The sequence below is a fragment of the Cherax quadricarinatus genome, chromosome 39, assembly GCF_038502225.1.
Source record: "Cherax quadricarinatus isolate ZL_2023a chromosome 39, ASM3850222v1, whole genome shotgun sequence".
Lineage (NCBI taxonomy): Eukaryota > Metazoa > Arthropoda > Malacostraca > Decapoda > Parastacidae > Cherax > Cherax quadricarinatus.
This window is the reverse complement of record NC_091330.1, coordinates 19,796,765-19,824,347: the sequence shown is the minus strand read 5'-3', so window position 1 is coordinate 19,824,347 and position 27,583 is coordinate 19,796,765. Positions and strand designations below refer to the sequence as shown.

The 27,583-nt window shown below is 40.0% G+C and overlaps 1 protein-coding gene across 4 annotated transcripts in view; it reads left to right on the top strand.

Moving 5' to 3' along the window:
* LOC128696436 (uncharacterized) overlaps positions 1-27,583 on the top strand; it is a 109,268-nt gene extending 81,685 nt beyond the window's left edge. For all 4 annotated transcript variants that reach the window (XM_070092493.1, XM_070092495.1, XM_070092494.1 and 1 more), the window contains 3 exons: positions 18,617-18,807; positions 26,971-27,087; positions 27,299-27,583. In XM_070092493.1, coding sequence (XP_069948594.1) covers positions 18,617-18,807; positions 26,971-27,087; positions 27,299-27,434 — 444 coding nt within the window. In that variant the 3' untranslated portion in view covers positions 27,435-27,583. The remainder of the gene's footprint in view (positions 1-18,616; positions 18,808-26,970; positions 27,088-27,298) is intronic.

Genomic DNA, 27,583 nt, shown 5'->3' with positions numbered 1-27,583 from the left:
TTCCCCGACATCCACATCATGGGGAGGCAATTTACTTACTTTGGGTACATCCCCAACAAATCTGGAAATTTTTGGAGTAACTGAACCAAGTCACAGGCTCCCTGTACACTGAGTCCCTTCATGTGTGCCAAGGGATTTTGCAAGATGGCTGAATTGCACAGCCTTACTTCTGTTGTTACAGGAAGTTTTTCAGTATCGTCATACTCAACTTGAATAGCGGCAACTCCTGCCCTAGAATGGTATTTCTTCAACCTGTTAATGTGCACAGTCCTTTCTGATTTGCGACGGCCAGGCATCTTAATTACATAATTGGGGCCAGACCTGCCTGTGATGACAAAGGGTCCATCAAATCGTGCAGCCAAGGCATGTCCCGGAACCGGCTCCAAAGCTAACACTTCCTCTCCAACACTGAAGGAGCAAGGGGCTGCCCTTTGGTCGTACCGCTGCTTCATGGCCCTCTGACTAGCTTTGAGGTTGTCTGCTGCCATCTGTCTCGCCTGGTCCAATCGTTTCCTGAAAAAGAGAACATCTTCCGGCGGGGAAGCCTCATTTTCACCACCCAGCCAATGCTCCTTGAGAATAGTCAGTGGTCCCCTCACTGGATGACCATAGACAAGCTCGAAAGGGCTGAAACTGAGAGATTCTTGGGTGCTTTCCCGCACGGCAAACAAGAGAAAAGGGATACCCTCATCCCAATCACTAGTGTTATTCATACAATAAGCTCGCATCATTGTCTTAAGAGTTTGATGAAATCTCTCTACCACTCCCTGAGACTGAGGGTGATAGGCAGTTGAAAATTTGGGCTGTACATCTAACCCCTTTAACACATTCCTAAATAATTTCGAGGTAAAGTTAGACCCTTGATCTGTTTGTACCTCCCGAGGAAAGCCAACATGGGAAAAGAACTTCATCAAAGCCCTTAAGACCACTCGAGCTGTTATCTTGCGTAGAGGGATTGCTTCTGGGTACCTGGTAGTGGTGCAAATTATTGTTAGTAAATAATTATTTCCCATTCTGGTCCTTGGGAGTGGGCCAACGACATCCACTACCAGCTTGCTGAAGGGTTCACCTGGTGCTGAAATTGGCTGAAGGGGAACAGGTTTAATGCTTTGATTAGGTTTCCCTATAATTTGGCAGGCATGACAGGTCTTTATATAATCTCCCACCGTCTCCCACAGCCGAGGCCAGAAGAAGTGCCTGGAAACCCTGGATACTGTTTTAGCAATACCTAGGTGTCCACCTAGAGGTGTGTCATGCACTAAGCTAAGAACATGGTTTCTATAAGGCTCAGGCACCACGACCTGGTGACAAAAACTTGGCTCTCCTTCTACTGGTACTGCAACCGAAGGTGCCTTCTTCATGAGTATACCTTTCCTGAAATAGAAGCATTTATTTAAACGTAAAGATTCCTCCTCAGTCACAGCTGAGGCTCTGATCGACTTAAGTGTGTCATCACACCCCTGTGCAGCAATTAACTGCATCATAGTAGGCCCAATCTCCCTCACACTACTTCCTTGATCTCTGCACTGATTAGGCTCAACTCGGGTTGTGGTATCCTTTTCTTTAGTTGACTGCAGTTCAACCTCAGAAAATAGAGTTTCCAAACCTAAGTCCTCACCATCCTCATGAGAAATATAAGGATTACCCTTGGTATCCTGGTCACGAGACATACTTCTTGTGATGGCACCAACAGGGAAAAGGTCTGGCAGGGTCTCCCTAGCCTTCTTCTCCCAAACTTTGGGGCCTGGTTGCCCCCATACTAGTGGTTCTTCACTGTCTAACAAGCCCATCACATTATTCCCTAATAAGAGGTCGACCCCTTCGAAGGGAATTTCATCTGAGATACCTACAGGGAGATAGCCAACTTGGTATGTAGATTCTACCCATAATTTGTGTACCGGTGTCCTTATGGTTGAACCCGCAATACCCTTCAACAATATATCTACCCCAGTATAGGTATCCTTAGACACTGGTAGCACTCCAGCACGTAGCAAAGAGTAGGTGCTACATCCATCTCTCAAGGACAATATGTTCTCAACTCTGCCTACATTCTTTTGCAAACCAACTGTGGACCTACTAGAAAATATACACATCCTGGGGTCTAGATCCAAAGGTTCCTCCTCACCTTGCCTTGAAGACCTAATGCAGGCAACTGGATGTATCTCTGCAGTTAGAGTCCTCTGGGGTGGTTCCTCCCTTTCCTGATCTCGCCGCCTTGACCAGCAAAACTTTTGAGTGTGTCCAGTTTTGTTACAGTAATAACAGATAAAACTCTTAAAGGTATTTTTACCATTTGGTGTAGGACTGGTACTGTTTACTCGAGGACCTGAAACATTATCTGATTGTCTAGGTAAACTTTGAACTCCAGCTGACTTACCTTTTCCTTCAATTTTATAGGGCACCTCAGCCTTCATTTGTTCCTGAAAATTCTTGTCCCACTTACCTTTATGACCATAGGACTTGGAATAAGGTTTAGAATGAGTGGGGAAATTTTCAGAAGCAGCATGACTGTTTTTACTTACCAATTCCCTGCGAGCCAAGAATCGGTCACCTAGATCCAGTGCTTCTGAAAGATTTTCTGGGTTTTTGTCCTCCAAATATTCTCTGAGGTCAACAGGGATTGTATTGTACAATTCCTCATGAACCATCAGATCTACTAATTTGTTATAGTCTTTATTAACTCCTTTGGAACAACCCATTTCTTAAAAAGGAACAGTTTCTCATTCCCAAACTCAGTTAAGGTCTGCCCATCCCGAAATTTTTTATTTCTGAACTTTTGTCTATATTTCTCAGGTATCATTTGGTAGGCAAGCAATACTTCCTCTTTAATCTTATCATAATCAGAAAAATCTTGCCCCTCCAGAGTCTCTACTCTTTGGAATCCTTTACCTACAAGTTGTGTGCGAACTAGGGTAGCCCACTTCTGTTTGGGCCATCCTTGCTCCAAAGCAGTCTTCTCAAAAAAAGAAAAATACCTATCTGGGTCACTCTCTGTAAACTTAGGGACAAAATTTGCAGCTTTAGTTATGTTAAAGTACTGCTCAGGCTCTTGTTCTGAACCTCCTAACCTTTGACGTTCTTTCTCCTTAGCTTTCATTAATTTCATTTCAGCCTCTAGTACAGCTAATTTCAGTCTCATTCTCTCCATTTCCATATCACCTGGAGTAGGTGATTCCTCATCTTCACTATTAACAGGCATGTTTACTGATGAATTATTACCTTCTTCCCTGAAGCCTAAAAAATCTGAAGACTCATCTTCTGACATAGTTTTATCTTTAAACACTTGCTTCCCTCTTACAGTATCAGTGGACAAAGTTTTCCCACAGGCACATAAAATAACACAAATTGAATGTAAACTATGCACATAGCACTTACCATAACCACAACACAAATGTGTTACTTAACCTTTCTCCCACCTTAGGAGAAAAACAACCTGTAAACTAATATATGAAAACAACACTTCCACTGACCCACCTTGGTAAATCTTCTACCAGAAACATGCAACTGTTATTACCCCATACCAGCACATATAGTTCAAAGAATGTTTTGAGTTATTTTAGCAGTCAAATAACTCTCCCGGACAGGCCCCCATGTTACGTTGGTTTGTCCCTTATTACTTTGATTGTAAGGTTCTCACTACATGTTCTAGTGTGGGGTAGCTTTTACTTAATGGCCTTATTTGTCTAGGGGTAATACTTACATCATGGCTGATCATCTTGAGTGTCTCTGATACCTTTTCACCAGCCCTCTTCACAGGTTATGTAAACTACTACTATAAAAATATAACTGTATTCTCAATAGATATGTACAGAATATACAATCACAGCCTCCATTTTCAAAACAAATCTACACACTCCATCCTGTGCGCCACATGGTGTGTTCCAACACTCTTCCTTCTCTCTCCTTGACATAACTCTGGGCTAACCAGTGTTTTGACACACTTTAGTCACCCTGGGTATGGTGGCCAAAACTTAAATTATAAAAACTCACCCCTGGAGCACACATGATGCCCCAAAAGATAGGAGAAGGACCCAGAGGTCCTGCCAGGTTGAAGGTCAGCCACAGAGAGAGAGAGTCAGAGAGAGGGAGAGAGAGAGAAGCCTACCTAAGCTCCTCCCACCAAAACAAAAGACTGTTGCCAAGCACACTTCTCCAGTTACCACAATTCTACCACACCTTAATTTTACTTTTACAAAAGGAAATACAACTTTATAAACTACTTATTTAAATTGTGTGTTTATGTGTCTATAGTATAACCTATTATATTGAGAAAAATAGGCTTGACCCAGCTGCCTCTCAGTCATAAGGTTGATCAGTCCTTCTGACATTTAGAGCAAAGTCCCCATCAATTCAATATAATTAGGTATTCCAGAGTAACTGTTACTTATAAATACATGTTAGGTCCTATAGCCCCATAACAGCTGTCATCCAAGTCGATACTTTGATCAGCTCCTCATTAACAATGGTGTTGAGGGTTGCAAGATTAGGGTGAGAGATGACATAAGTCGTGTCGTCAGCAAAGAGAATGGGGTTCAGGTGTCGAGATACGTTTGGAAGATCATTGATGTATATGAGGAAGAGCAGGGGACCAAGGACACTTCCCTGCGGAACTCCAATATCAAGTGGCTGTGTTGTTGATGCTGTGTCTTTAATGGTGACATACTGATACCTATTAGTAAGGTAAGATTTGAAATATGCAAGCGCATGAGGAAGAGCAGGGGACCAAGGACACTTCCCTGCGGAACTCCAGTATCAAGTGGCTGTGTTGTTGATGCTGTGTCTTTAATGGTGACATACTGATACCTATTAGTAAGGTAAGATTTGAAATATGCAAGCGCATGGCCTCTTATACCATAATGGTCAAGTTTGTGGAGTAGGATGCTGTGGTCTACTGTGTCAAAAGCTTTTCTTAGGTCAATAAAAATTCCTAGTGGATATTCCTTATTTTCCAGTGCTGTGTAAAGCAGATCTAGCATTTTTATAATTGCATCGTTAGTGCTTTTATTTTTCCTGAATCCAAATTGGCAGGGGTTGAGTATGTTTTGTGACATTATAAATGAATATAGTCTCCTGTGCATGAGTTTCTCAAAGATTTTGGATAGCAATGGTAAGTTTGATATTGGCCTATAGTAGTTTAAATCTGTAGGGTCACCACCTTTATGTATTGGTGTAACCCTTGCCGTCTTAAGTAGTTTCGGGAAGGTGCTAGCTTCTAGTGACTTGTTAACCCTTTGACTGTCGCGGTCGTATATGTACGTCATAGGAGATACCGTGTTTGACGTATCTATACGCATAAATTCTAGCGGCTTCAAATCAAGCAGGAGAAAGCTGGTAGGCCCACATGTGAGAGAATGGGTCTCCATGGTCAGTGTGCACCATATAAAAAAAATCGGGGAGCCAGTGGTGCATTGTGGGAATACCATTTCAGTCGTCCTTTTTGAGCATGTCTAGCGGTAAGAAATATGTGACTTCCCTGCAAATCTGGGACTCTTCTCATCCCAAGTGATGCTCTAACACAGATGGAAATGTCAATGAAGATCAATTTCATGATTTAGAGGAGTTTGAGACCAAAAGCAATGGAGGAGGTGGAGGAGGAGGAGGAGGAGGAGGAAGAGGAGGAGGAGGAAGAGGAGGAAGAGGAGGAGGAAGAGGAGGAGGAGGAAGAAGAGGAGGAGGAAGAAGAGGAGGAGGAAGAAGAGGAGGAGGAAGGAAGGAGGAGGAGGAGGAAGGAGGGAGGAGGAAGAAGGAGGGAGGAGGAAGAAGGAGGGAGGAGGAAGAAGGAGGGAGGAGGTGGGAGGGAGGAGGAGGAAAAAGGGAGGGAGGAAGGAGGGAGGAGGAGGAAGGAGGGAGGGAGGAGGAGGGAGGGAGGACGAGGGAGGAGGAGGAAGGTGGAAGGTGGAAGGAGGAGGAAGAAGAAGAAGAAGAAGAAGAAGAAGAAGAAGAAGAAGAAGAAGAATAAGAAGAATAAGAATAATAATAATACCTAATACCTAATAATAATAATATGTAATAATATGTTCCCTTGAGGCATGAAAACAGTTCACCCCATGACAGTGACAAGATAAGGGGAGATAACATCTGATAAGAGCTGACCTTTGATGAGCGTAAACGAGGGTGGAGGGAGGGGGGCAGCTGTCCATCTGTCAAGAGCCAGGAGGAAGAGGAGGAGGAGAAGGAGAAGAAGGAGAAGAAGGAGGAGAAGGAGAAGGAGAAGGAGGAGGAGGAGAAGATGACAACGAACAAACATTTGTCTGTCTATTTGTCTGTCTGCCAAACTCCCTGTCTATCCGTCTAGCTCTGTCTCAGAGAGAGCCACAAGACTGTGTCATCATCACGTTTACTTACATCTTCAAGCAGAGTATAGCACTTTGTCTGGATTTTTTGGGTTATCCTAGGTAATTTACACTATCTATAGTTGTATTTATGTGTACCTGTGAGACAGAGATAGACAGAGAGAGAGAAAGAGAGACAGATTGAAAGAGATAGAATGAGGGAGAAAGATAATTAGATAGAATGGAGGGGGAAGCAACATCTGACCCCATTGTTTTGACAGGCGGTAGGGGGAGTGACTAATGAGACAATATGTCATTTTGACAGCTGCCCACTCCTGACTCAAAACAATTATAAGCCACACACTCGCACACAAGACAAGCTTGCTGAAGGGTGATAATAGCAGTTTTATGAAAGTATCTAGTGACTATATATGTGTATATATATTATAGAAACCAGAAGCAAGAAGGGAAGGCAGGAATGAAGGAAGGACTAGATGAAAGGAAGGAAAAAAGTAATGAAGGACAGATGAAGGAATGTAGGAAGAGAGGTGGAATGCCCTCCAGGCAGCCACCAGGTAGGAAAGGAATGAAGGAAATTAGGAAGGAATGATGACACACGACCATTTACCTAGGATAACTACATAACACAACTGCCTGCTAATACTTTGAAGAAAACTGCTCAGACGAGGTGTTTTGTCTTTGCACATAAAAAAAAAATCAACAAAAATGCACACACACTGATTTTATGTGTGAGAGTGTAAAACACCATTGTGTATGACACCATGTTTTATGTGTGAGGAGTGTAAAACACCACTGTGTATGACACCATGTTTTATGTGTAAGAGTGTAAAACACCACTGTGTATGACACCATGTTTTATGTGTAAGAGTGTAAAACACCACTGTGTATGACACCATGTTTCACAGAGTTCCACAAGCTGCAGAACTTCTAGGAGTATGTTCAGTGACTGTATATTGGTATATATATTATAGAACAATAGTAATAAAAATTTTTTTGTATTGTTTGTTTTTGTAAACAAGTTTTGTAAACAATATATTGATAATTATGTTTGTGTGCTTATTGTGTTGTATACAACGAGTGTATATATGTACATTGCACCTTACTTTGGTCTCACAGGCCACATAAGTTATGTAAAAAAATAAAATAGTGAAAAAAACAACAAACCTTCAAATACAAGTAAACTAAAGTTTACCGGATGAGCGGCAGTCGCCGCTGTTGCCATACGCGGCTCATTTTCTGCAAACTTCATGCCTCCATATCTCGGTAAGTACTGATGGGAAAAATTTTTTTTTGGGACTAAAACAATCAGAAAAATAATCTTAACATTTTCATAAGAAAAAATAATTTTTTTTTTTTTCGAATATTTTGCGACACCAGGAGACACTTCAGGATTGGGCCCTTCGACAGTCAAAGGGTTAAAAAGCAATGAGATAGTATGCGAGAGGACATGGGCCACTCTCTTGTACAATAATGGTGGGACATGAGACAGATTCCCTGAGTTATTTTTAAGTGACTTTATAATCTCGGTGACTTCCGTGGGCTCAGTTGGAGCAAGATAGAAGGAATTTGGGAAATTCCCATCTAGGTAGTCCCCGGCATGGGCATTGGTACATGGGATTTTATTGGCGAGATTAGAACCTATGGTTGAGAAGAAGTCGTTTATCTTGTTAGCTGTGTCGGTGGGTTGCAGTGGTGTTTCATTAGGTTTAGTTAGGACAATATTCTTGTTTTTTTTCAGTTTGTGGGTCCCTAGAATCTGAGAGAGTGTTTTCCAGGTCTTTTTTATATCTCCTCTTGTGTCAGTGAATCTACTGGAGTAGTATAGTTGTTTGGCTTTCTTTATTACTTTGGTGAGGACTGATTTATTTATTTATTTATTTATTTATAATTTGAGCACACTTACAGAGGTACAAAAAAAAAATACAGATAAGAGCAGCATGCCAAAGCCACTTATACTATGCATAGCATTACGGGCTGGCTTAAAATTAACTTAAGATTAACTAAGCAATGATGAAATCAGTGAAAAACATTAATGTAAACTGATTACTATAAAGCACAAGTGAGTATTACAAAGACAGGTCATATGGTTGCATGCATTGTTATAAATTCAGTAGAATGGAGTATTCTGTTAGGTAGTGTATTTAAAAAATAATAAAGTTAGATTGGGTTTTAGGTTTAACATTTATGTGATATAATTGTGAGAAACATTTAAGATATACAATTTATAAGGTTCAGTTATTCAGTATTTATTTGGTTTTGGGTGAGTAAGTGATCTTTGAGAAGAGACTGATGAATAGTGTTTAAGAATATCTTTGTGTATTAAGCCCTGTCTATATTGCTTTTCATATTGGTGTTTCTTATCAATGGATTTCAGAATGGTGCTGGTTAGCCATGGGCAACCAAGCCGTTTGTTTGTGATCTGTTTCGTTTTTATAGGACAATGTTTGTTGTATAGTCTAAGTAGTTTGTTAAGAAAAATGTCTGTCCAGTCGTCAATACCATTGGCCTTGGAGAATTCTGTAGGCCAGTCAACAGTCTCTAGGTCAGCTGTGAACTTCCTTATTGAGGCCTCATCATGGAGTCTAAATGAGACTTTGTTGTATTCAAGTGGTGGTTTACTAATGTTTGTCAAGAGGAAGGTAGGGTAGTGGTCTGTATTGCTATCTGTGATTATCCCTGATTTAAGGGGGGCTAGTATATTGGTCCATATGTGGTCTATTATGGTTGCACTTGTTTCAGTGAGCCTGGTTGGTTTAGTTATTGTTGGTATGAGAAGTGTGTTGTTCATATTGTTGATGAAATCAGCTACAGGCTGATCATCTAGTAGGCCAAGGTTGATGTTGAAGTCTCCAGCTAAGAGAAGGTGGTGCTTATTCATTTGTCTGTTTGTTATTAGTGCCTTTAATTTCTCACTAAGTTTGGGATGTTAGTGTGGGGTATCCGGTAAATGGCACCGATTGTTATAGGCGTCTTAAGTTTTTTTACGGTAAAATTAGCAAAAATGTATTCTCCATATTCATCACTAAAGCAAGTGGTGCTGATACAAGATAATTGGTTAGAGTAATAGATTGCAATACCACCTCCAACTTGGTATGGTCTGCAGTTGTGGATTGCTGTGTATCCTGGTAGAGGGTAGATATCTGTTGTGTCCTGTTTTAGCCAGGTCTCGGTAAGAATAATGCAGGAGAAGGGTGTCTTTAGTGATTCAAGGAGTGCCAGGAGGTCATCATGTCATCATAGTGTTTGCTTAAGGACCTGATGTTATAGTTAAGTACTGATAGACTTTTATCATTGTTTAGGATAGTGCTGGCTTGTGATGCTGTGTAGTAAAGGCAGTTACTTTCCAATAGGTTTTGATTGTGTGTCAGATTATGTAGGTTTATATCAGGGTCAACGTGATCAATCATCTTCTAGGTTTAAATTATGGTTATTTATATCCTGAGTTGTGTGTTGAGTTTTAGTACTGATATCTGTAGTGGTGGGAAGTTTGGACAAGTATATAGCTATAGCATTTTGGTCATGTAGAGTATAGTCACTAATACACATAATGAAGTTGGTGTTGTCTATGTGTTGTGCTGGAATGAGCTAAAGTACAACTGGGTATAAACTAATAATATAAAAATACAAATTAAAAATAGCACAAGACTCTCACTTGTAATTGCACTAAGGTCTAATGTAATGACTTTGGTATAGTCTATGTATTGACCTAGAGTGAGCAATAGTACAACTAGGTTTAATCTAATAATGTAGAAATACAAATTAAAAATAGCACCAGGCTCTCACTAGTAATTACACTATGGTCTAATATAATGACTTTGGTACTGACTATGTATTGAGCTAGAATGAGCTATAGTACAACTGAGTTTAATCTAATGATATAAAAAAGGCACAAGACTCTCAGTTGTAATTGCACTAAGGTGTTATATAAGTTGTTTACAAAAATTAGAGTATAACTAGATTTAAATTGACAAGATAAAATATAAGTTAGTGTAAGAGGTAGATGGGACAAGAGGAAAATGACAACAATAAGTAAGAGGGAACTGAAAGTGTATAAACTAAGGGAGGAGGAAGTTCGGGTGAGATATAAGCAACTATTGGCAGAAAGGTGGGCTGGTGCAAGTATGAGTAGTGGGGGTGTTGAAGAGGGTTGGAATAATTTTAAAAATGCAGTATTAGAATGCTGGGCAGAAGTTTGTGGTTATAGGAGGGTGGGTGCAGGAGGAAAGAGGAGTGATTGGTGGAATAATGGAGTAAAGGGTGTGATAAAAGAGAAAAAGGTATCTTATGAGAGGTTTTTACAAAGCTGAAGTGTTACACGAAGAGTAGAGTATATGGAGAGTAAAAGAAAGGTGAAGAGAGTGGTGAGAGAGTGCAAAAGGAGAGCAGATGATAGAGTGGGAGAGGCACTGTCAAGAAATTGTAATGAAAATAAGAAAAATTTTGGAGCGAGTTAAATAAGTTAAGAAAGTGTAGGGAACGAATTGATATGTCAGTTAAAAACAGAGTAGGGGAGTTAGTAGATGGGGAGATGAAGGTATTGGGTAGATGGCGAGAATATTTTGAGGAACTTTTAAATGTTGACGAAGAAAGGGAGGTGGTAATTTCATGCACTGGCCAGGGAGGTATACCATCTTGTAGGAGTGAAGAAGAGCAGAATGTAAGTGTGGTGGAGGTAAGTGAGGCATTACATAGAATGAAAGGGGGTAAAGCAGCTGGAACTGATGGGATCATGACAGAAATGTTAAAAGCAGGGGGGGGGGGGGGATATATAGTGTTGGAGTGGTTAGTGCAGTGGACCCCCAGTTTACGATATTACTTCATTCCAGAAGTATGTTCAGGTGCCATTACTGAACGAATTTGTTCCCATAAGGAATATTGTGAATTAGATTAGTCCATTTCAAACCCCCAAACATACACGTACAAACGCACTTACATAAATACACTTACATTATTGGTCGCATTGGGAGCTGATCGTAAGGCAGGGGTCCACTGTATTTTTGTTTAATATATGTATGAAAGAGGGGAAGGTACACCTACCATCCGACTTACGACCTGTTTGACATACGACCACTCGACTTACGACCTTGTCTTGTATGCCAAATTTCTGGGAAATAAACAACTGTTTGTGATGTACACAGTATTTATCCTAAACCTTACAGTATAAAACACAGCACTAACAGCATAAAAAGTAATGTAAGAAATGAAATACCAGAATAAAACAAAAAAATAAAGTCATTACAAAAATGTGATGCTGATATTCAGTAGCAAGGTTCGACTTACGTCCATTTTGACTTAGGACCAGTTGGTCGGAACCAGTCTTGGTCGTAAATCGGATGGTAGATGCACCTTGGGATTGGCAGAGAGCATGTATAGTCCCTTTGTATAAAGGGAAGGGGGACAAAAGAGATTGTAAAGATTATAGAGGAATAATTTTACTGAGTAAACCAGGAAAAGTGCACAGTAGGGTTATTGTTGAATGAATTAGTGGTAAGACAGAATGTAGGATTGCAAATGAGAAAGGAGGTTTTAGAGTGGGTAGGGGATGGGTAGATCAAGCGCTTGCATTGAAGCATATATGTGAACAGTATTTAGATAAAGGTAGGGAAGTTTTTATTGCATTTATGGATTTAGAAAAGGCATATGATAGAGTGGATAGGAGAGCAGTGTGGCAGATGTTACAAGTATATGGAATAGGTGGTGAGTTACTAAATGCTGTAAAGAGTTTTTATGAGGATAGTGAGGCTCAGGTTAGGGTGTGTAGAAGAGAGGGAGACTACTTCCCGGTTAAAGTAGGTCTTAGACAGGGATGTGTAATGTCACCATGGTTGTTTAATATATTTGTAGATGGGGTTGTAAAAGAAGTAAATGCTAGGGTGTTCAGGATAGGGGTGGGATTAAATTATGGGGAATTAAATACAAAATGGGAATTGACACAGTTACTTTTTGCTGATGATACTGTGCTTATGGGAGATTCTAAAGAAAAATGGTTAGTGGATGAGTTTGGGGGTGTGTGTAAAGGTAGAAAGTTGAAAGTGATCATAGAAAAGAATAAAGTGATGAGGGTATCAAATGATTTAGATAAAGAAAACTTGGATATCAAATTGGGGAGGATGAGTGTGGAAGAAGCGAATGTTTTCAGATATTTGGGGGTTGATGTGTCAGCGGATGGATTTATGAAAGATGAGGTTAATCATAGAATTGATGAAGGAAAAAAGGCGAGTGGTGCGTTGAGGTATATGTGGAGATAAAAAAACGTTATCTATTGAGGCAAAGAAGGGAATGTATGAAAGTATAGTAGTACCAACACTCTTATACGGGTGTGAAGCTTGGGTTGTAAATGCTCCAGTGAGGAGGCAGTTGGAGGCAGTGGAGATGTCCTGTCTAAGGGCAATGTGTGGTGTGAATATTATGCAGAAAATTTGGAGTGTGGAAATTAGGAGTTAATAAAAGTATTAGTCAGAGGGCTGAAGAGGGGTTGTTGAGGTGGTTTGGTCATTTAGAGAGAATGGATCAAAGTAGAATGACATGGAAAGCATATAAATCTGTAGGGGAAGGAAGACGGGGTAGGGGTTGTCCTCGAAAAGGTTGGAGGGAGGGTAAAGGAGGTTTTGTGGGCAAGGAGCTTGGACTTCCAGCAAGCGTGCATGAGCATGTTAGATAGGAGTGAATGGTGATGAATGGTATTTGGGACCTGACAATCTGTTGGAGTTTGAGCAGGGTAATATTTAGTGAAGGGATCCAGGGAAACCTGTTATTTTTATATAGCCGGACTTGAGTCCTGGAAATGGAAAGTACAATGCCTGTACTTTAACCCTTCGAGGGTCGACAGGCCCTCTCCGAGATACGTTCTCAGGGTCGGCCAAATTTAAAAAAAAAAAAAATAATTTTCTCTTATGAAAAGATAGAGAATCTTTTCCCGATCATAATGACACCAAAAGTTTGAAATTTGATGGAAAACTTACGGAATTATGCTCTCGTGAAGTTAGCGGTCTCAGCGATGTTTACGCATCGGCAATTTTGCCCACTTTGAGCCCCATTTTCGGCCAATTCCACTGTACTAGTCGACAAAAAACATGAATATTTCGCTAGAACTCCATTTTTTCTATCGAATGAGTGCAAGAAACCACCCATTTATCAATTTCAACTATCCAGTACAGTGGTCAGAATTTAGCAATTTTGCCAATTTCACACAAATTTCAAAAGATGCCAATTTCCGAATAGGGTCCAGAATAAACAAGAAAGACATTCCTGGCACTAAAATGATATTTCCTCTGTTCACTAGTCACGTCTCAAGGCCCCTCTTACATTCTTTTGCTTTCCACTTTGAATTTTTATTCTCACAAAAATAGAAGATTTACTGTTATGCAGACTACTGCATTAGTGTAAAAAATAGTAGAAATAATATTGGCACACTTGCGAAAGAATATTAGACTCACCAGTTGATGTGTATTGGACGCTTGGCATGATTTGTTTACTTTTGAACTTCGGTAAAAATCGAACATTTCTGCTACTTTGAGCTCAATTTCAAGGTACTTTTCATTGTAAAACCAGTCAAAATCATCTCAATTTCTGTAATATGTCTTCCATTCTATAAAATGAGACCAAGGAAACTAGAAGACAACGATATATACCATACGAAAATACAGTGCAAAGTTGCTGTTTTATTCCAAAAAAACGGTCAAAGTTTTTTTTTTTTTTCTTATTATGCACTGTGTGCTGCAGGATTTTCTTTATACTGTGCACTGACCACATAGATGCATTCTTTCATATGTAGGCCTACCAGCTTTCTCCCACTATATTTGAGGGCACTAGAATTTAGGCGTACTAGTACGTCAAAAACCCTGGGTCGTAAGCCGTACTAGTACAGCCGAAACCCTCAAAGGGTTAAAGAAAGGGTTTGGGATATTGGCAGTTTGGAGGGATATGTTGTGTATCTTTATACGTACGTATATACTTCTAAACTGTTGTATTCTGAGCACCTCTGCAAAAACAGTGATTATGTGTGAGTGAGGTGAATGTGTTGAATGATGATGAAAGTATTTTCTTTTTGGGGATTTTCTTTCTTTTTTGGGTTGCCCTGCCTTGGTGGGAGATGGCCGACTTGTTGAAAAAAAGAAAAATGTCTGTTGAGTATACTTGGTAAAGTGTATGGTAGAGTTATTATTGAAAGAATTAAGAGTAGGATGGAGAGTAGGATAGCAGATGAACAAGGAGGCTTTAGGAAAGGTAGGGGGTGTGTAGAACAAGTGTTGACAGTGAAATATACATGTATAGGTGAACAGTATTTAGATAAGGCTAAAGAGGTTTTTGTGGCATTTATGGATTTGGAAAAGGCATATGATAGGGTGGATAGGGGGGCAATTTGGCAGATGTTGTTGGGTTATCCTAGGTACTTTACACACATGCTGCTATGTATAATAATCTATGTAACTGTATTTGTGTATTCCTGAATAAACTTACTTATTTACAGGTGTATGGTTTAGGAGGTAGTTTACTGAAAGCAGTGAAGCGTTTTTACGAGGATAGTGAGGCTCCGGTTAAAGTTTATAGGAAAGAGGGAGATTATTTCCCAGTAAAAGTAGGCCTCAGACAAAGATGTGTGATGTCACAATGGTTGTTCAATATATTTATTGATGGGGTTGTAAGAGAAGTGAATGCGAGGGTCTTGGCAAGACGTGTGGAGTTAAAAGATAAAGAATCAAACCCAAAGTGGGAGTTGTCACAGTTGCTTTTTGCTGATGACACTGTGCTCTTGGGAGATTCAGAAAAGAAGTTGCAGAGGTTGGTGGATGCATTTGGTAGGGTATGTAAAAGAAGAAAATTAAAAGTGAATATAGGGAAGACTAAGGTTATGAGGATAAGAAGATTAGGTGACGACAGATTGGATATCAGATTGGAGGGAGAGAGTATGGAGGAGGTGAATGTATTCATATATTTGGGAGTGGACCTGTCAGCAGATGGGTCTATGAAAGATGAGGTGAATCATAGAATTGATGAGGGGGAAAAGGGTGAGTGGTACACTTAGGAGTCTGTGGAGACAAAGAACTTTGCCCTTGGATGCAAAAAGGGGAATGTATGAGAGTATAGTTTTACCAGTGCTCTTATATGGGTGTGAAACATGGGTGATGAATGTTGCAGTGAGGAGAAGGCTGGAGGCAGTGGCGATGTCATGTCTGAGGGCAATGTTTGGTGTGAATATAATGCAGAGAATTCGTAGTTTGGAAGTTAGGAGGAGGTGCGGGATTGCCAAAACTATTGTCCAGAGGGCTGAGGAAGGGTTGTTGAGGTGGTTTGGACATGTAGAGAGAATGGAACAAAACAATCAAGAATGTATAAATCTGTAGTGGAGGGGAAAGTGGGGTAGGGGTCGGCCAGGAAAGTTGGAGGGAGGGGGTAAAGGAGGTTTTGTGTGCGAGGGGCTTGGACTTTTAGCAAGAATGCGTGAGCATATTTGATAGGAGTGAATAGAGACAAATGGTTTTTAATACTTGACGTGCTGTTGGAGTGTGAGGAAAGTAATATTTATTAAGGGATTCAGGGCAACCGGCAGGCCGGACTTGATTCCTGGAGATGGGAAGTACAGTGCCTGCACTCGGAAGGAGGGGTGTTAATGTTGTAGTTTTATAAACTGTAGTGTAAAGCACCCCTCTGGCAAGACAGTGATGGAGTGAATGATGATGAAAGTTTTTCTTTTTTGGGCCACCCTGCCTTGGTGGGAATCGGCTGATGTGTTAATAATAAAAGTAATTTGAGTTTGATAATACTAATAATAAAAGTAATTTGAGTTTGATAATACTATAACTGTGCAGTATTAATGTAACTACAGCAGGTCCTCGAATAGCGTTGTTTCAATGCAACGTTGAGAAAAAATTTATTCTTGGATGAGGCTACCGTCTGTGTGGAGTTTGCACATTCTCACCACAGAACAATAAACTACGTGGTACGAAAGTGCTCAGTGAGTTCGTCATATTTGTTATTGTTTGTTCTTGTTCTGTGTGGTGGCAGGAGGTGCTCCTTACAAATTTTGTTTTGCAAACATTTATTCCTTGATTTAACCCTTTTGCATTGAGTGCTAAAGGTGCACTGTGAACCCCTGATGTCTATGGCCACAAAAAACAAGAGAAGAAGTCATTATTATTTATGGTGTACCTTTAAGCAAATGATTACATTCTTAGATGGTGAAGCAAAACTCACTGTAAGGGAATTTTGGTGTGATTACAATATCATGAATGCTATTGACAGTTTGGCAGAGGCATGGCAGGAAGTGAAAACAATCACAATGAATCTTGCCTGTGGTAAAATTGGTTTTGTTATATGTCGTTTCGTTTAACCCTTTGACTGTCGCGGCCGTATATATACGTTTGCGAGGTACCGTGTTTGACGTATATATACTCATAAATTCTAGCGGCTTCAAATCAGGCAGGAGAAAGCTAGTAGGCCCACATGTGAGAGAATGGGTCTGTGTGGTCAGTGTGCACCACATAAAAAAAATCCTGGAGCACGCAGTGCATAATGAGAAAAAAAAAACTCCGACCGTTTTTTTTTAATTAAAATGCCGACTTTGTGGTCTATTTTCGTATAGTATTTTTGGTTGTATTCTCGTTTTCTTGGTCTCATTTGATAGAATGGAAACTATATTATAGAAATGGAGGTGATTTTGATTAATTTTACTATAAAAAGAACCTGGAAATGGAGCACAAAGTACAGGAAATGTTTGATTTTTGCCGATGTTCAAAAGTAAACAAATGATGTCATTGTCCAATAAATGTCCAAATAGCCATTCTAATACGCAGTCATGAATGGGTTGATGTAATTTTTACAATTATTACAGTATTGCAGTAGTCTGCATAACAGTAAATCTTCTATTTTTTGTTTGAATAAAATTTCAAAATAAAAAGCAAGAGTAATATCACAGGGACCTGGAGACATGACTGATGAACAAAGAAAATGTTATTTTAGAGCCAGGAATGTCTGCATTGTTCATTCTGGACCATATTTTGAAATTGTCGTATTTTTTAATTTTCGTGAAATTGGCCAAATTGCAAATTTCTGACCATGTTATTGGGTAGTTGAAATCGGTAAATGGGCAGTTTCTTGTACTCAATCGATAGAAAAAATAGAGTTCTGAAGAAATAGTTATGAGTTTGGTTGACTGGAATAACGGAATTAGCCGAAAATAGGGCTCAAAGTGGGCGAAATTGCCGATTTTTAAATATCGCCGAAGTCGCTAACTTCGCGAGAGCATAATTCCGTCAGTTTTCCATCAAATTTCGTTTTTTTGGTGTCTTTACAATCGGGAAAAGATTCTCTATCATTTCATAAGAAAAAAATAATTTTTTTTTTTTTCGAATATTTTGCGACACCAGAAGCAACTTCAGGATTTGGCCCTTCGACAGTCAAAGGGTTAAAGTTGTAGGTTCCGTGAACCTATCAACAACAATGAGGACTTACTGTACTAGACTGAATTTATAGAGACCACTCTGGAATGGATTCTCACTGTAGTTGATGCATTTAACTGTAGTGAGGCATTCATGGGTGTGGGTATTTTAATAGATTTGTTATAAATTTTGCATTTACTTCAGTGATTGCTATTTTTTTTTTTTTAACTCATTTTCTGTCCATCGCCAAGGCAGTTATATGTTCCTCATTTATACAGTACAGTATTTTAAGATTTGTTCTCACCAAATACAACATACTTTCTAGGTATGACAGATGGAAACTATTTCTAGAGTTATTCCTCTCTAAGGTTACCATAATTAAATATTGATTTCAAAAACTGCATCTTTATGTAATGCAGTATTTACTGCTTAAATAATACTGGCTTCCATTTAATTTATGTAGTCATTGTAGAGAGAATTTCACACAGAAATTCTCTCTGTAATGGGGTAGAGGTCTTTCAGGAAAGGTTGGAGGGAAGGGGGTAAAGGAGGTTTTGAGTGTTAGGAATTTGGACATCCAACAGACTTTTATGTGTTCATTAGATTAGAGTGATTGGAGGCAAGTGGATTTTATGACTTGATGGGCAATTGGAGTGTGAGCAAGGTAATGGTTATGACAGGATTTGGGAACCTAGTTAGCTAGACTTTAGTCTTGAAGGTGAGAAGTACAGTGCCTGCACATTGAAGGAGAAGGTGGGGATGTTGTAGTTCAGAGGACTATCTGAACTGTGATATTGACATGCTTAGCACACTGGCAAGGCAGTGATTGAGTGAGTGATGCTGAAAGCATTTCTTCTTTTCCAGGTCATCCTACTTTGATTGGAGATGGCCAGTGTGTTAACAAAATTAAGGAATTGCATAGATAATGAAGAGTAACTTTTGCAGAGTGTGATGCGTCATGTACGTCGTGCAGTACGTGAAACTGGAAGTATTGTGCCTGGAACAACCTCCCTTTCAGGCATATCTAAGGTGATTACACCTAGCACCGGCCAAACTACGACATCTCCCTGGCCCCTGGTTACACTAGTGATACTGGAACTGCACCTTGCTATGGATATGATCCTCACAGCTTGCAGGTATTAACAACATTCAGTATTGATATTTAATAAGCTAATGTGCAGATCAACCACAGGTAGGGTGAGTTGAATAACAGCTGTAGGCCTTTCGTGTTGCAGCCAGCACTTTGTCAAGAGCTTGCAGTAGTGGAAAGGAATGAAACTCTTAACAAAGTGTTGGCTTCAACACAGAAGGCCTAAAGCTGTTATTCAACTTCTCCCTCCCTTCCCCTCCCATTGGCTGTGGTTCATTTGCATCTGTTATTGCTCAGTTGTGATTATTACATCATAAGCTAATATATCAATAGTAAAGGAACACCAGCTTTTGGTAATGGTCACTTTAGTATTCTCTATGACTTCATGCATATTTACTTATACTGTAATGTACATGTTTATCGAGGGGCCACAGATATATCAGATCACTTTCTAGTTGTAGCTACACTGAGAGTAAAAGGTAGAGTATATATATATATATATATTTTTTTTTTTCAACAAGTCGGCCGTCTCCCACCAAGGCAGGATGACCCAAAAAAGAAAGAAAATCCCCAAAAAGAAAATACTTTCATCATCATTCAACACTTTCACCACACTCACACATTATCACTGTTTTTGCAGAGGTGCTCAGGATACAACAGTTTAGAAGCATATACATATAAAGATACACAACATATCCCTCCAAACTGCCAATATCCCAAACCCCTCCTTTAAAGTGCAGGCATTGTACTTCCCATTTCCAGGACTCAAGTCCGGCTATATGAAAATAACCGGTTTCCCTGAATCCCTTGACTAAATATTACTCTGCTCACACTCAACAGATCGTCAGGTCCCAAGTATCATTCGTCTCCATTCACTCCTATCTAACACGCTCATGCACGCTTGCTGGAAGTCCAAGCCCCTCGCCCACAAAACCTCCTTTACCCCCTCTTTCCAACCCTTTCGAGGACGACCCCTACCCCTCCTTCCTTCCCCTATAGATTTATATGCTTTCCATGTCATTCTACTTTGATCCATTCTCTCTAAATGACCAAACCACCTCAACAACCCCTCTTCTGCCCTCTGACTAATGCTTTTATTAACTCCACACCTTCTCCTAATTTCCACACTCCAAATTTTCTGCATAATATTTACACCACACATTGCCCTTAGACAGGACATCTCCACTGCCTCCAACCGTCTCCTCGCTGCTGCATTTACCACCCAAGCTTCACATCCATATAAGAGTGTTGGTACTACTATACTTTCATACAGTCCCTTCTTTGCCTCCATAGATAATGTTTTTTGACTCCACATATACCTCAACGCACCACTCACCTTTTTTCCCTCATCAATTCTATGATTAACCTCATCCTTCATAAATCCATCCGCTGACACGTCAACTCCCAAGTATCTGAAAACATTCGCTTCTTCCATACTCCTCCTCCCCAATTTGATATCCAATTTTTCTTTATCTAAATCATTTGATACCCTCATCACCTTACTCTTTTCTATGTTCACTTTCAACTTTCTACCATTACACACATTCTCAAACTCATCCACTAACCTTTGCAATTTTTCTTTAGAATCTCCCATAAGCACAGTATCATCAGCAAAAAGTAACTGTGTCAATTCCCATTTTGAATTTGATTCCCCATAATTTAATCCCACCCCTCTCCTGAACACCCTAGCATTTACTTCTTTTACAACCCCATCTATAAATATATTAAACAACCATGGTGACATTACACATCCCTGTCTAAGACCTACTTTTACCGGGAAGTATTCTCCCTCTCTTCTACACACCCTAACCTGAGCCTCACTATCCTCATAAAAGCTCTTTACAGCATTTAGTAACTTACCACCTATTCCATATACTTGCAACATCTGCCACATTGCTCCTCTATCCACTCTATCATATGCCTTTTCTAAATCTATAAATGCAATAAAAACTTCCCTACCTTTATCTAAATACTGTTCACATATATGCTTCAATGTAAACACTTGATCTACACATCCCCTACCCACTCTGAAGCCTCCCTGCTCATCCGCAATCCTACATTCTGTCTTACCTCTAATTCTTTCAATTATAACCCTGCTGTATACTTTTCCTGGTATGCTCAGTAAACTTATTCCTCTATATTTTTTACAATCTCTTTTGTCCCCTTTCCCTTTATATAAAGGGACTATACATGCTCTCCGCCAATCCCTAGGTACCTTCCCCTCTTTCATACATTTATTAAACAAAAGTACCAACCACTCCAACACTATATCCCCCCTGCTTTTAACATTTCTGTCATGATCCCATCAGTTCCAGCTGCTTTACCCCCTTTCATTCTATGTAATGCCTCACGTACCTCCACCACACTTACATTCTGCTCTTCTTCACTCCTAAAAGATGGTATACCTCCCTGGCCAGTGCATGAAATTACCGCCTCCCTTTCTTCCTCAACATTTAAAAGTTCCTCAAAATATTCTCGCCATCTACCTAATACCTCCCTCTCCCCATCTACTAACTCCCCTACTCTGTTTTTAACTGACAAATCCATACTTTCCCTAGGCTTTCTTAACTTGTTTAACTCCCTCCAAAATTTTTTCTTATTTTCATTAAAATTTCTTGACAGTACCTTTCCCACTCTATCATCTGCTCTCCTTTTGCACTCTCTCACCACTCTCTTCACCTTTCTTTTACTCTCCATATACTCTGCTCTTCTTATAACACTTCTGCTTTGTAAAAACCTCTCATAAGCTACCTTTTTCTCTTTTATCACACCCTTTACTTCATCATTCTACCAATCACTCCTCTTTCCTCCTGCTCCCACCCTCCTATAACCACAAGCTTCTGCCCCACATTCTAATACTGCATTTTTAAAACTATTCCAACCCTCTTCAACCCGCCCACTACTCATCTTTGCACTAGCCCACCTTTCTGCCAATAGTCGCTTATATCTCGCCCGAACTTCCTCCTCCCTTAGTTTATACACTTTCACCTCCCTCTTAATTGTTGTTGCTACCTTCCTCTTTTCCCATCTTCCTCTTACTCTAACTGTAGCTACAACTAAATAATGATCCGATATATCAGTTGCCCCTCTATAAACATGTGCATCCTGGAGCCTACCCATCAACCTTTTATCCACCAATACATAATCTAACAAATTACTTTCATTACGTGCTACATCATACCTTGTATATTTATTTATCCTCTTTTTCATAAAATATGTATTACTTATTACCAAATTTCTTTCTACACATATGTAATGTCACCATGGTTGTTTAATATATTTATAGATGGGGTTGTAAAAGAAGTAAATGCTAGGGTGTTCGGGAGAGGGGTGGGATTATATTATGGTGAATCAAATTCAAAATGGGAATTGACACAGTTATTTTTGCCGATGATACTGTGCTTTTGGTAGTAGGTTGGTAGACAGCAACCACCCAGGGAAGTACTACCGTCCTGCCAGATGACTGTGAAACAAAAACCTGTAACTGTTTTGCATGATGGTAGGATTGCTGGTTTCTTTTTCTGTCTCATAAACATGCTAGATAACAGGGATATCTTGCTACTCCTACTTACACTTTGGTCACACTTCACAGACACGCACATGCATATATATATATACATACATCTAGGTTTTTCTCCTTTTTCTAAATAGCTCTTGTTCTTTTTTATTTCTTCTATTGTCCATGGGGAAGTGGAAAAGAATCTTTCCTCCGTAAGCCATGCGTGTCGTATGAGGCGACTAAAATGCCGGGAGCAATGGGCTAGTAACCCCTTCTCCTGTATACATTTACTAAAAAAGAGAAGAAGAAAAACTTTATAAAACTGGGATGCTTAAATGTGCGTGGATGTAGTGCGGATGACAAGAAACATGATTGCTGATGTTATGAATGGAAAGAAGTTGGATGTCCTGGCTCTAAGCGAAACAAAGCTGAAGGGGGTAGGAGAGTTTCAGTGGGGGGAAATAAATGGGATTAAATCTGGAGTATCTGAGAGAGTTAGAGCAAAGGAAGGGGTAGCAGTAATGTTAAATGATCAGTTATGGAAGGAGAAAAGAGAATATGAATGTGTAAATTCAAGAATTATGTGGATTAAAGTAAAGGTTGGATGCGAGAAGTGGGTCATAATAAGCGTGTATGCACCTGGAGAAGAGAGGAATGCAGAGGAGAGAGAGAGATTTTCGGAGATGTTAAGTGAATGTATAGGAGCCTTTGAACCAAGTGAGAGAGTAATTGTGGTAGGGGACCTGAATGCTAAAGTAGGAGAAACTTTTAGAGAGGGTGTGGTAGGTAAGTTTGGGGTGCCAGGTGTAAATGATAATGGGAGCCCTTTGATTGAACTTTGTATAGAAAGGGGTTTAGTTATAGGTAATACATATTTTAAGAAAAAGAGGATAAATAAGTATACACGATATGATGTAGGGCGAAATGACAGTAGTTTGTTGGATTATGTATTGGTAGATAAAAGACTGTTGAGTAGACTTCAGGATGTACATGTTTATAGAGGGGCCACAGATATATCAGATCACTTTCTAGTTGTAGCTACACTGAGAGTGAAAGGTAGATGGGATACAAGGAGAATAGAAGCATCAGGGAAGAGAGAGGTGAAGGTTTATAAACTAAAAGAGGAGGCAGTTAGGGAAAGATATAAACAGCTATTGGAGGATAGATGGGCTAATGAGAGCATAGGCAATGGGGTCGAAGAGGTATGGGGTAGGTTTAAAAATGTAGTGTTAGAGTGTTCAGCAGAAGTTTGTGGTTACAGGAAAGTGGGTGCAGGAGGGAAGAGGAGCGATTGGTGGAATGATGATGTAAAGAGAGTAGTAAGGGAGAAAAAGTTAGCATATGAGAAGTTTTTACAAAGTAGAAGTGATGCAAGGAGGGAAGAGTATATGGAGAAAAAGAGAGAGGTTAAGAGAGTGGTGAAGCAATGTAAAAAGAGAGCAAATGAGAGAGTGGGTGAGATGTTATCAACAAATTTTGTTGAAAATAAGAAAAAGTTTTGGAGTGAGATTAACAAGTTAAGAAAGCCTAGAGAACAAATGGATTTGTCAGTTAAAAATAGGAGAGGAGAGTTATTAAATGGAGAGTTAGAGGTATTGGGAAGATGGAGGGAATATTTTGAGGAATTGTTAAATGTTGATGAAGATAGGGAAGCTGTGATTTCGTGTATAGGGCAAGGAGGAATAACATCTTGTAGGAGTGAGGAAGAGCCAGATGTGAGTGTGGGGGAAGTTCGTGAGGCAGTAGGTAAAATGAAAGGGGATAAGGCAGCCGGGATTGATGGGATAAAGATAGAAATGTTAAAAGCAGGTGGGGATATAGTTTTGGAGTGGTTGGTGCAATTATTTAATAAATGTATGGAAGAGGGTAAGGTACCTAGGGATTGGCAGAGAGCATGCATAGTTCCTTTGTATAAAGGCAAAGGGGATAAAAGAGAGTGCAAAAATTATAGGGGGATAAGTCTGTTGAGTGTACCTGGTAAAGTGTATGGTAGAGTTATAATTGAAAGAATTAAGAGTAAGACGGAGAATAGGATAGCAGATGAACAAGGAGGCTTTAGGAAAGGTAGGGGGTGTGTGGACCAGGTGTTTACAGTGAAACATATAAGTGAACAGTATTTAGATAAGGCTAAAGAGGTCTTTGTGGCATTTATGGATTTGGAAAAGGCGTATGACAGGGTGGATAGGGGGCAATGTGGCAGATGTTGCAAGTGTATGGTGTAGGAGGTAGGTTACTGAAAGCAGTGAAGAGTTTTTATGAGGATAGTGAGGCTCAAGTTAGAGTATGTAGGAAAGAGGGAAATTTTTTCCCAGTAAAAGTAGGCCTTAGACAAGGATGTGTGATGTCACCGTGGTTGTTTAATATATTTATAGATGGGGTTGTAAGAGAAGTAAATGCGAGGGTCTTGGCAAGAGGCGTGGAGTTAAAAGATAAAGAATCACACACAAAGTGGGAGTTGTCACAGCTGCTCTTTGCTGATGACACTGTGCTCTTGGGAGATTCTGAAGAGAAGCTGCAGAGATTGGTGGATGAATTTGGTAGGGTGTGCAAAAGAAGAAAATTAAAGGTGAATACAGGAAAGAGTAAGGTTATGAGGATAACAAAAAGATTAGGTGATGAAAGATTGAATATCAGATTGGAGGGAGAGAGTATGGAGGAGGTGAATGTATTCAGATATTTGGGAGTGGACGTGTCAGCGGATGGGTCTATGAAAGATGAGGTGAATCATAGAATTGATGAGGGAAAAAGAGTGAGTGGTGCACTTAGGAGTCTGTGGAGACAAAGAACTTTGTCCTTGGAGGCAAAGAGGGGAATGTATGAGAGTATAGTTTTACCAACGCTCTTATATGGGTGTGAAGCGTGGGTGATGAATGTTGCAGCGAGGAGAAGGCTGGAGGCAGTGGAGATGTCATGTCTGAGGGCAATGTGTGGTGTGAATATAATGCAGAGAATTCGTAGTTTGGAAGTTAGGAGGAGGTGCGGGATTACCAAAACTGTTGTCCAGAGGGCTGAGGAAGGGTTGTTGAGGTGGTTCGGACATGTAGAGAGAATGGAGCGAAACAGAATGACTTCAAGAGTGTATCAGTCTGTAGTGGAAGGAAGGCGGGGTAGGGGTCGGCCTAGGAAGGGTTGGAGGGAGGGGGTAAAGGAGGTTTTGTGTGCGAGGGGCTTGGACTTCCAGCAGGCATGCGTGAGCGTGTTTGATAGGAGTGAATGGAGACAAATGGTTTTTAATACTTGACGTGCTGTTGGAGTGTGAGCAAAGTAACATTTATGAAGGGATTCAGGGAAACCGGCAGGCCGGACTTGAGTCCTGGAGATGGGAAGTACAGTGCCTGCACTCTGAAGGAGGGGTGTTAATGTTGCAGTTTAAAAACTGTAGTGTAAAGCACCATTCTGGCAAGACAGTGATGGAGTGAATGATGGTGAAAGTTTTTCTTTTTCGGGCCACCCTGCCTTGGTGGGAATCGGCCAGTGTGATAATAATAATAAAATGATACTGTGCTTATGGGAGATTCTAAAGAAAAATTGCAAAGGTTAGTGCATGAGTTTGAGAATGTGTGTAAAGGTAGAAAGTTGAAAGTGAACATAGAAAAGAGTAAGGTGATGAGGGTATCAAATGATTTAGATAAAGAAAAATTGGATATCAAATTGGGGAGGAGGAGTATGGAAGAAGTGAATGTTTTCAGATACTTTGGAGTTGACGTGTCAGCGGATGGATTTATGAAGGATGAGGTTAATCATAGAATTGATGAGGGAAAAAAGGTGAGTGGTGCGTTGAGGTATATGTGGAGTCAAAAAACGTTATCTATGGAGGCAAAGAAGGGAATGTATGAAAGTATAGTAGTACCAACACTCTTATATGGATGTGAAGCTTGGGTGGTAAATGCAGCAGCGAGAGACGGTTGGAGGCAGTGGAGATGTCCTCTCTAAGGGCAATGTGTGGTGTAAATATTATGCAGAAAATTCGGAGTGTGGAAATTAAGAGAATGTGTGGAGTTAATAAAAGCATTAGTCAGAGGGCAGAAGAGGGGTTGTTGAGGTGGTTTGGTCATTAAGAGAGAATGGATCAAAGTAGAATGACATGGAAAGCACATAAATCTATAGGGGAAGGAAAGAGGGGTAGGGGTCGTCCTCGAGAGGGTTGGAAAGAGGGGGTAAAGGAGGTTTTGTGGGCGAGGGGCTTGGACTTCCAGCAAGCGTGCATGAGCGTGTTAGATAGGAGTGAATGGAGAAGAATACTTGGGACCTGACGATCTGTTGAGTGTGAGCAGGGTAATATTTGGTGAAGGGATTCAGGGAAACCGGTTATTTTCATATAGTTGGACTTTAGTCCTGGAAATGGGAAGTACAGTGCCTGCATTTTGGGGGAGGGGTTTGGGATATTGGCAGTTTGGAGGGATATGTTGTGTATCTTTATACGTATATGCTTCTAAGCTGTTGTATTCTTAGCACCTCTGCAAAAGCAGTGATAATGTGTGAGTGTGGTGAAAGTGTTGAATGATGATGAAAGTATTTTCTTTTTGGGGATTTTCTTTCTTTTTTGGGTCACCCTGCCTCGGTGGGAGACGACCGACTTGTTGAAAAAAAAAAAAAAAAAATAGTATATAGTGGCATTAATTGTTTTTATCCTCAAACACTTAGTGCATATATTTATTACCAAATGTAGTAAAGAAGGCTAGTTAACTAAGAATAAGATTCTTCTTTCAGATTAGGACGATCCCTGGTATCTGTAGGTACCAATCCACGTAGTAACATGGGTGTAGCTGTTGTCAATCCAGGTGTTGGGAATCTGCCTCCGACACTGCGCACAGATCTTGCCAATAAGTAAGTGAATTTCCTTCCTAAAATTTTCATATGATGTATACAAAATATGATATAGGCAAAGCAGCTCAGAGCCATTTTAACAGTACAGTTTGATGATTGGTAATGTTATATGTTTTTTTTTTATCAAGTTTGTCTAAGAGTGAACATTTTTGCTTTGTTTTATTATTCTGAAAAATGGAATTCATTTTAATGAAGGACTATTTTTTATCAGAGTATTAGCACTGCGTGAGGTGTACAGCTCTGTGTGGATGCAGGGTCAACAGGCTGCAGGTCTCCAGTCATCATTATTGGTGCTCACCTCCTTACTTGCACGTCTACTTCCTGACCACTCTTTACAGCCTTCATGAAAACGTCAGCATCTTTTTTGCTCCTGTCCAGAACATATTTTAGTGAAGAACATCTATTTATTTTTACTCCTTTCTGAACATGTTGGATACCATTTGCATTATCCCATTTCTGTTAGATCTGCACAAATTATTGAAATTAATCTAATGGA